At 44.6% G+C, this 7809-nt stretch overlaps 1 protein-coding gene across 1 annotated transcript in view; it reads right to left on the reverse strand.

The window, feature by feature from the left end:
- The window catches only part of FMN2 (formin 2), a gene marked incomplete at both ends in the record, with an annotated part of 296886 nt that extends 289294 nt beyond the window's left edge, over nt 1–7592 (reverse strand). Inside the window, one exon of the mRNA XM_080929057.1 lies at nt 6041–7592. Within this exon, the coding sequence (XP_080785183.1) occupies nt 6041–7592 (1552 nt within the window). The remainder of the gene's footprint in view (nt 1–6040) is intronic.
- Nucleotides 7593–7809: the final 217 nt, after the last annotated feature.

Below are 7809 nucleotides of genomic sequence, written 5' to 3' on the forward strand. Positions count from 1 at the left end.
ACACATAGTCCATGTTAGCCTGGAAAGAATGGCTTTGAACTTGTGGCAATCCTCCTGTTTTGGTTTCCTGATTACAGGTCTGTTATCATGCTGGGCTCGTATACATCCTTTAGTAAGCAGCAGTGTCCCCATTTCTCACAACCAAACCCTCACCATCCTTATCTGGGCCCCAGAAACCTGGAGTGATGAAAATGTGTATAATTATAGGAAAAAAAGTTAGAGATAAAGAAATAGGAAACCCTATGCAAAACAAACAAACAAAAAACCCCTATGCTTAAGAAATGATTTCATTAGGCATCTGAACAATTTATAGCCTGCCAAGATTTTATGATAGTTTCAAAATTTTTGGTTCTGTTTTCACACATTTGGCTCTGTTCACTTTGAACAATGAAATTTATTGAGAAAACAAGTCAGTTGTTCAATCAATTAACAGCCATTAACACTTGCCCTTTGCCAAGCACAGTGGAAGGGGCTATATTCATGATGTCATTGAGTTCTAACATTATTCCTGTGAAATTGTTCCTCCATGTTCATATATATAAGGAGCAATTACAGGTGAGTCATTTAGCTAAAGAATAAAGCTAGGAAGCGAACAACCAGGATCACTGTGTTTAGAAAATCCACCATTCAACACAGTTTCAGCAACTTTTTAATAGAACCCACAGGGAACTCAGTAAAGGCACCTGCTCTATTTGAAATGTGCATGGCTGAGAGCCAAGTGCTTGAATGCACTTAAAACCAGGCCAATCCTCGGGTCATAAGGCAGTCATTTCCTGCATCACTGAAGCTATTGGGATGTTTAACTCTGATCCAAGCCACAGTCCTAAAGAATCTATCAGACAAAACTAAAATGATTTAAAGAGTATTCTTGTTCACATGTTCTCTTGCCAAATTGATTCTCCTTTCTGGAACCTGAGAACAACAATATCTCGGCACCCCGTCCCCTTACATGAATGACATAGTTGTCTTTCTTTATTCGTCCTGGAGGAGGTGTTGTTCTTATTTTTGATCTCCTGTTTTTGTGTTGGCAAGCTAGCACTGAACTCAGACCTGCCCTCCTTCTTTCCCAAGTGATGAATAAAGGATACGCTACCCTGCCTAGACCAACAACATGATTTTCAAAGGCACCTTCTTCATTTATTTACATCTGTACTCTGTCAGGAGCTACTGCTACCACACTATTCAACCTATAAAATTGTCAGTGTGATGATTTAAAAAGCTACACATTGAAGCCAAGATTGGAGCCCAGTGTGGTGGCACATGTCTATGTTTGTATCACCTGGGAGACAGAAGGACCAGGAGTTTAAGGTTGGCATCTATTATTATGGGGCTTCAAAGCTAGGTCCATGAGATACTGTCTCAAAAAGATAATTATTTTCTTAAGAGCTCTGTGAGTAATATACACTCCTAGAGGCCCCTTCTTTCTACTAGTACAACCTATAAGGTAAAAATTTAGAAAATGTGACTCAGGGCTGGAGAGATGTCCCAGTGGTTAAAAGCACTGACTGCTCTGCCAGAGGTCTTGAGTTCAAGTCCCAGCAACCACATGGTGACTCACAACCATCTCTAATGAGATCTGATGCCCTCTTCTGGTGTGTCTGAAGGCAGCTACAGTGTACTCATATAAATAGAATAAATAAATAAATCTCTAAGAAAAAGAAAGAAAGAAAAGGAGACTCAAAGAGTTCACGCTATTGATGCAATGTCAATTAGCCTGAAAAACTCTGGGGTTCATTCGGTTTTGCTCTACATACATTAGCAACTGCTTTGAATTTTTGAGGTCATACAATACCTGGGGATTACTAGCTCAATGCTCTTAGTCAGGTACTTTGAATTGTCTGAGGCTTGGTTGTTCATAGAGACATGACTAGGCCAGAGCCATCTCACATCCAGCATAATAAATACAGATAACATCATAATTGTAGGCTTTTACCAGCTAATAACAAATTAATGAAGAAAATTAAATTATAAGGGATTTGGGAGAGTGGGGAAGCAGATAAAAGATAGCACTAAGAATGAAAGAAGTGATAGCCAAATGGAAGTCATGAAACCATAGACATACAAAATCCCAAGTGACAGAGACCATGACCACTAGCCCATACATGTAAACCAACTCCTGAGGATCACGCCAGTGCTTGTGTAAGACAATGATGTGCCTGAACATGACAGCGAGCCATTTAAAGCAGATGGAACTTTCATCCCATGTGTTTAAAAGGGAGAAAGATTAAGTGCATAATTGACTGGAAACATTCCTATCAAAAGTTATTTGGCATCACAAATTCCATATATTAGATGTCCAAACTTTAATCAACTGCACCCTATTACCAGGCTAGAAAAGTAATTTAGTTATGCAGCAATTGCTTAGCATACAAGAGCCCCAGAGTTTGACACCAAGACCACCTTTCAGAAGGGAACCTCTCAAATTCTTCCTATTATATACTGAAAAGGGCATGCTTCCAATAAATTAACTATAAAATTTGGCCATGGAATGGCCTACAATACTGCCAATTTCTCCAGAACTAAAGGAAGAGCACCTCATCACTAAGCATTTTAATATTCACCAGAGACAAAAACCTGGGCCTGAGAGTCTATTTCCCTTGCATGATTTTTCTTTACGTTTGCAAAGCAGTAAAAAGAGAATCGCCTTCCCCTCTCTCCAGTGCTTTGAAGCATAAGAATGTTGAGGAAAGAAAAGAGATACAATGCCCTTCTGGATTCAAAGGCAGCTGGAAATTAACTAATCTAAATAATTCTATAATTAAGACCAAACATCTAGCTCCTTAAGGATAACACTAGTGCTCGCTGAGCCCTGGGTAATTTCTGAAATGCCTATAAGAATTGTAAAGCTGGGGAAAGTGTCATATGACAAAGAGAGAGCCAATCTAGTGACCCTTTGACCCAACAGTCTCCAGGATAGCTGTCTCAAGAAAAATATAGTTTTCTCTACCTTAAAATCCACCTATCATTTATCCCAAGGAAGGTCAGACATTCAACCTCTATTAACAGAAAGCAGAGAACTCTCATCAGTGAAGGCATTAGATAGGGCGATGCCTTTTGAAGATTTCTGCTCTGTGAGTTATCACCTAGTGCCAAAGACACAAACACTAGCTATAAGTGAGGGTGATTCAGCAGTGTGCTCTTCTAGTTTTGCCTTAGAATGAATCACACAGTATGACCTTGAGAGACTTAATTTCCACTTCCTCATAGGTTAGGTTAAATCTACCCACTGCTTGTTTTCCTGAGCAACACAGAGTGAATGACAAAGCTACTTGGACACTGTAACACAAAACTGGACCTGCTGTTCATTGACTGCGAGTTCTAACCATCTAACATAGGCAGATGACTGCTGTACAAAAATGGTGATACTTTTATTCTGTATAATAACAGAAATTTGCCTTAAGAGGCCAACAAATGTCACACACTACCAAATAACTAGCTCCTTTAAGAGTTACACATCTCAAATTTGAAAATGATAGCAAAATTTAATGAAACCCAAGACTTAAGAACATGTTTTTGTCCAAGGGAAATAAAACTTTAATATATTTAAGGTCCTGTGATCTTTCAGGACCCTCTTCAATTCATCTTTAATAACTTCTATTACCTCAATTTTTGCTATACACTTAATAAACCGCGAGGAACTGCCTTTCACTTTCACTAGTGTGATTGCTGGATAGATTTTACACACACACACACACACACACACACACACACACAATAAATGATTAATAGATGATAGATAGAGGAAAATAGATGTAAAATAGATATATGAATCATACGTGATAGAAAGATGATAGATCAATGGACAGACAGACAGACAGACAGACAGATGGGTTGTAGGTGATAGAAAGGTAATAGATGGACAGACAGTAGGTTCTTGGACACTGTACTTCTTTTCAGTGCTGATACTGAAGTCCGGGTCCTTGTCTATGCTAGACAACTGCTTTCCTACAGAGCTGCCCTCTGTTTTCTCCACTTGTCAGTAACTTCTAGTTAGTAAAATTTGCAAATCCAGTGCCATGATTCAGGCTGTAGCTCACTGGTAAAAAGGTTTGTCTAGAAAGTCAAGACTCTAGGTTTCATTCTCAGCACAAAACAAGTTCACACACACACACACACACACACACACACACACACACACACACACACACACACAATTATCTTAAGAGTCAGGCTCTATACCACAAACTTATACTCAGAGCAGTAGGGGAACTGAGGTAGGAGAGCCACACATTCAGGGTCATCCTCATGTACATAGGAAGTTTGAAACCAGCCTGGGTTACATAAAACCCTCTCTCAAAAACCCAAATCCAAACAGCAAAACATCAAAAAAGCCAAGAACTTTTCAGTCATCACCCATAAGGAATATGACCTTTTAGTGTTAAATATGTAAATTTTACTTTACATCACCTCCAATAGATCCATGACTCTAAACTTCCCCTTTCGGTAAATCTTCACAGTAAAAACATAGAGGAAAGAAAATGGCAATCTAGTCTATAAAGTAAATAACAACTACCTTTAAGATCCTGATCTTCAATCAAAAAAAAGGCTATCATAAAAGTAAACTAAAGGTGTACTAAAGGGGAAAAATGACTGGTTAAGAAGACAGGCTGCCCTTCCAGGGGACCTGAGCCAGAGTCTCTACATCTCCATGATGGCTCACAGTCATCTGTAACCCAGTCCAGAGTATCTGATGTCCTATGTTGGCCTTTGCAGGCACTGCACAGACATAGCACATAGACACAGATGCATGCAAAGCAAACACACACTGAAAAATAATGAAATAAATGTACATAAGAAAAGTAGTTACAACAGCTTCAATCCAAGCAAGAACCCATCCGCCCAACCTCCTATCCCTGCCTCTTTAGTGCTGAGATTGCAGGCACTTGCTACACATCTACATGATAAGCTGTTTATTATAATAACTGCATAACAGATTTTAAATTGCATTTAAAAATTTTAACTTTTCATCGACTTCTCTGAAATCCATCAGATTTGAATGCTGCCATTTTCTTCTTTGCTCTTTATATGTGAACATCGCTTCTTTAAAAATAACATGTTAAACAGAAAACCAACTGACATTGGCAGTGACCTCCTCAAGAGATGCTTTGGAGCTATAAGAAAAAATAAACAGACTGAGTTTTAGTCCAGGAAGCTGATGCTGGCTCTGAGGTCTATCACACAGACGGTGCCTATCACAAGTCTAGTCACCTAAGACAGTAACAGTGGGAGTCCTGGGCTTTCAGTTTCCCATCTTCAATATTTCCACATCTCAGTTTCCTCTCACTGACTCACGGGACATCAGCAGGTTAAGTTTAACGGTTGCCTAGGCAGCTTAGTGAAACCCTTTATCAGAACAAGAAACATCTCAAAAATCTGAGGACAGCTCAGTAGTACAGTACCTGCCTAGCAAGCAAAAGGCCCTAGTTTTAATCCATAGAATCATAAATAAATAACACATTACTAATGGTCTATTATTTATTCATTTTCTAAGAGCATATATCATACTTGCTTGCATCAACAAAAAGGAGTAATCACTTAACTTTGCAAATTACCTGTATGGTACCCAGACCACTACATGATAGAAACTATCTTCGAGGAGGTCAGGCATAACCTTTAGAATGTACTAGAATAAACGTGTACCTGCAATACAGATCCTTGGGAAGGTCTATGCACAGTTTTAATCTTTTAAAACTTTGAAAATATAGAAAGAAAAGGAATAACATGAAGGATGACAGAGGTAACAAGACACAAAAGGGGTTAATATTCTTAGAGGAAAGTGGGGGGTGGTGGTGAACACAACAGTCCTTTCTTTAGATGGCTTTGGATAGACAACTACATTTCCCCCATCATTATACTGAAGAAAATAAAGAATTAAGCACACCCAAGACTTTTAACTAAGGAGACATGCCTGGCCTGGCGGCATAAAGATCTCCAAATAGCAGGCCTGGGCCTTTGAGAACGTAGAGGGGGCGGCGTGATAGAGGAAGGACCTGATTGGCAGGCAACCTGCCACCAGGAGATACGTGGCAGTCGCGCTCACCTGTGAACACATTCTGAAAGCCATCAGCTGTCGCTGGAGCCCCAGGTACCTTGGCGGCCAGCACAGGGGACCCGCCACCACTGTCATCCGCAGTAGCCCCGTGTCCCAGCAGGTGCACGGAGCCTCCTGCCCCAGGCGTACGGACACCTAGTTCCTCGGTCCAGTCAGCTGAGCGACTGAGGCCGCCTGTGAGGCCACCCTCCAACCGGTGTTTCTTTGCCGGAGCCGCAGCAGAGGCCAAGGCAGTTCTGGGGCTCCGGCTAACAGAAGGGTCCGGTCGCTTCTTGATCCTAGGACTCTGGTTGGGGGACTGGGACGGGGAGTGATTGGGCGAGCTGAGCTGCCTAGTGGTGGTCTTGATGTAACAGGGGGTGATGAGTGGGTAAGGTTTGAAGCAACGTGGGCTGGGCGCAGGGCTGCCAGGCAAAGAAGCGACCGCAGGGATAATGGGTCCTCGTATCCCCTCCTCTGATTCTTCCTCCAGCCCCTGTGAGGCTTCTTCCACCTCTGGGGCCCATTCCTCCCCTGGAGAGCCCCGGGGGGCATCCTCAAAAGCATCCTCCTCGCACTCCTCATCTGTGTCCCCAGTTTCAGCCACCGTGACTCCAGCGGCGCCCTCCCCTGGCCCAGCCTCAGGAAAGGTGAAGGCTGGTGATGAGAGTGAGTCTGTGACTGCGGATTGGGCGGTCGCATAGCCGGGTGTCTCAGAGACCAAGTGGCTTCCGGAGGACGGAGGATGCTCAGGCACCGGAGACTTGGTGGTCTCGGGCAACTCAGATCGCACCGGTAGTGCCTGGACCGTGTCCTTTTTAGCCTCGCTGCTAGGTCCCAACAAGAACTGGTCCAGGCCCAGAAAGGCCCCAGGCTGAGGGGAGATGGCAGTGGGGGGCGCTGCAGGCTCCTCGGAATCCTGGAGCTGCAGCTTCTGCTGCTGCTGTTGCTGCTGCAGGCGAATTGCCTGCTGGATGTCTGATAGCAAATCCTCCTGCTCCGTAGCCGAGTGGAAGCTGTAGATGTCCGTGTCCGAGCCAGAACTGGTCCTTTGTCCATCTTGCGCTCCAGCAGCAGTTTCCAAATCCTCCGCGGTAGCCTGGATCCCTACCCCAGCCTCGGCAGGCCTAGAACCACCTGGATGGATCACCTCAAAAGGGTCAGCACACTCGGTATCGGATAGGCCGGCCTCCTCAGCAGAAATGCTGAGGTCTGGGGTCTTGGTGACTATAGAGTGAGCGCTGTCCAGCTCCCCGATCGGTAGGGCCTGCGAGTCCAGCACATCCTCCCGCGAGTCGCCGGCACCTTTTCCCTTGGTCAGGTTCTTTCTGATCCGCAGGTTGGAAAACACCGAGGCTCTAGAATCCGACTTGCTCTTCTTCTTGCTGGTCTCCCCGCTGACCCCTCCCCCCTTGCCGTGCTTGCCGAGCGCCTTTTTGCTCCCGCTCGCCTTCTTTGTGGTTTCCGCATCCCTGGGCCCCGCGGCATCCTCGGCTCCGCCGCCGCCTTCGTGAGAGGCATCACCTGCGCTTCTCTTCAGCTTCCCATCCTGATTCCCCATGTTTGAACCTCACTGCTGCGCCGCCGCGCCTTGGGATACTCAGGCCATTTCGGCCCTGGAGAGGGCCAGGGAAGTGTCCGGGACAATTCAGGCAGCTGGGCCGGCCGTTGGGAAGGGAGGCCGAGGAGCGCCCAGCTGGCCCCGCTCACATCTGCTGCCGCTTTGCATAATGCGCGGTGGCTCTCCCGGCTGCCGTCCCTGCGGCTGTGGCTGCGGC

The sequence above is a fragment of the Micromys minutus genome, assembly GCF_963924665.1.
Source record: "Micromys minutus genome assembly, chromosome: 1".
NCBI classification, from domain to species: Eukaryota; Metazoa; Chordata; class Mammalia; order Rodentia; family Muridae; genus Micromys; species Micromys minutus.